This window comes from Triticum aestivum, chromosome 5A (genome assembly GCF_018294505.1).
Source record: "Triticum aestivum cultivar Chinese Spring chromosome 5A, IWGSC CS RefSeq v2.1, whole genome shotgun sequence".
NCBI lineage: Eukaryota > Viridiplantae > Streptophyta > Magnoliopsida > Poales > Poaceae > Triticum > Triticum aestivum.
The window spans coordinates 535895343-535897810 of NC_057806.1; the positions used below are offsets into that span (position 1 = coordinate 535895343).

Genomic DNA, 2468 nt, shown 5'->3' on the forward strand with positions numbered 1-2468 from the left:
TTGATCATGTGAAGGAGCAGCAAAAGTACCTGTCGGCAGCTATTTTTACATTATAAACTGCACGTGCATGCAAATATCACGGCTATGCATACATCTAGCTGGCCATATATATATGTATGTCAACTAGATCGTAGACCCTGACTTAGTCAATTCCATCCAGCAAGTTGCTAGTACTTTTTCCTGCCCTACGGCACTTCCCAAACAAGTCACTTGCCCTCCAAATAACCTTTCCGTTAAAGTCACAGCCATCCATCTCCTATAAGATATCCCTCGCTAACACTATAGCTGCCACACAACAACAACACACACATACACTGATACACACACTGCAATATTCATCTAGATCGACCACCCTCATCGTGGCAACAATGGCTCGGGCACTGGTAGGCTGGTGCTTCTTTCTGGTGGCGGCATTTGCGGTAGGCGTCGTGGGCCAGCATCCTCCCTACACCCCTCCTCCTTCCCACCACACCCCGCCTCCCCAGTCCCAGGTCCCCTCCTACGCCAACGGCCAACCCTACCGTGTCAACTACAACAAACCCAACCGCATCTTCACCTGCGAAGACGACTGGGGCGATACATGCATCGCGCAATGCCCGGACCTCTGTCCCAAGTCCTGCTCCATGTCATGCAGCTACTGCGAGACCACATGCAGTACATCGAGTATATATTCATATGTCGATCAATATGTTGCATACCAAATTTAAATTTCACTTTTGGATTAGTGTCGATTTATACACCTTTGAGTTTGATCCGTGTATGTAGGGTGTGTGGAGTTTCCAGGCACTTCGTGTGGCGACCCTAGCTTCACCGGTGGCGACGGTGTCACCTACTACTTCCATGGCAGGAAGGATCAGGATTTCTGCATCGTCTCCGACGTCGATCTCCACATCAACGCACACTTTATCGGCAACCACAACCCCGTCAATGAGAGGAACTTCACATGGATACAGGCCATCAGTGTCACCTTCGGCGACCACCGCCTCTTTGTAGGCGCTCGCAAGGCTGTCGAGTGGGAGGAGGATGAGGACCACATTGAGATAACCTTCAATGGGGAGCCCATCAATATAGACACCGCCAACAATGCCCAGTGGGTGTCCAAGGTCCAATCCGGTCTATCCGTGCAACGCACAGACATTGTCAACTCCATCAAGGTGGATTTCGCCAATGTGTTCAGCATCTCGGCCAACGTCGTGCCGATCACGGACGAGGACTCTAAGATCCACAACTACGGCAAGACCGCGAAGGACAATCTCGTGCACCTTGACCTTCGCTTCAAGTTTCATTCCCTCACCGACGTTGTCGATGGCGTGCTCGGCCAAACCTACCGGTCTAACTACGTCAATAAGATGAATGTCACAGCCAAGATGCCCATCATGGGTGGCACGCCAAAGTACTTCTCATCGGGCCTCTTCTCGACGGATTGTGCGGTCTCCAAGTTTCAGCACAATGGTGGCGCAAGCCATGTTCGTGCCATGGCTGCATAAATAAAGCCTCCAAGGAGATACGCAGTCACATACCTACTCTACCATGGAATAAGGCAGTGAGTGATGCAGGCATTGAGTGAGTGTAACGATCTCACGATGATAAATAAGCTCTATGTGGCTATCATTGTAAAATGAATGTGCACCGTTAATTCGGCCGTGGATCTTGATAACATCCATTTTAAGAAAAAAATGGAGTGCATTAACCAGTATAGATGCAAATACAACAGTTTGAAGAACTTGGTTGAACGTAGGTCCCTAACTGCTAATTATGGCAACACATCAAGCTTAATTGGGATAGACTGTGTGCATCACTTGGTGTAGAGGCTTATTGTCTTCCCTATTTTCGTAGACGAAAAAAACAAAGGTTAATCGGTAATTGAGAAGCCACCGTAGAGGTATTATTTCTTTGCAATTGATAGAAATTTGTTGGCATATTTTATGCGGGTACATAAATACTTCAATTTGTTCCAATATCTGAAGATTCAGCTATAGATAAAAACGTTGGTTGACTTTGATATAAAGTGTTGAATCTGTTTTCTATTCACACAAAATACAATATTACTTCTCGTTGTGACTGAAGAAAGACATTTTGTTCAAGATATATGGTAGCTTACAAAGCATGAGACCTTTCGACCTGCCTTATCTTACTCCATCTTTCTGGAGGGGTGTCATTCTCTATCTTGATCTCTTGTCTTCTACGTCATCTCCAGTAATGAGCATACCCACTCAACCAAGTCATTGCTGTTTTTATCTGGAATTTTGAATGATAGCATAACTGTAATATGTCAACCGCGTGGGCAACTTGGTTCAGGTTTTCTTTAGGGTGTCTATGCGACTAGATTGTGGCGGCGAGGTGGCTTCATTGTCCTAGTGTAAGGATAATGTCCTCCCCGCCCTATCCTCATTTTGTTGGTGTGCTTATCGTCGGCAGAGTGCATGTGGATGTGTGTCTTCGATAGGTCTTCTAGGATCCAGTCTGAA

The 2468-nt window shown here is 46.6% G+C and overlaps 1 protein-coding gene across 1 annotated transcript; it reads left to right on the plus strand.

Moving 5' to 3' along the window:
• The first annotated feature begins 320 nt into the window (after positions 1–320).
• Positions 321–1636, plus strand: LOC123107523 (uncharacterized). Its single transcript, XM_044529503.1, has 2 exons — positions 321–663; positions 766–1636. Exons 1-2 carry the CDS (start codon positions 369–371, stop codon positions 1485–1487), a joined length of 1017 nt encoding a protein of 338 aa, XP_044385438.1. The 5' UTR covers positions 321–368; the 3' UTR covers positions 1488–1636.
• Positions 1637–2468: the final 832 nt, after the last annotated feature.

Coding starts and splice junctions, on each gene's coding strand:
- LOC123107523 (XM_044529503.1), top strand. CDS start 369: ATGGCTCGGGCACTGGTAGGCTGGTGCTTCTTTCTGGTGGCGGCATTT. Junction 664..765: donor GACCACATGCAGTACATCGA/GTATATATTCAT, acceptor CCGTGTATGTAG/GGTGTGTGGAGTTTCCAGGC.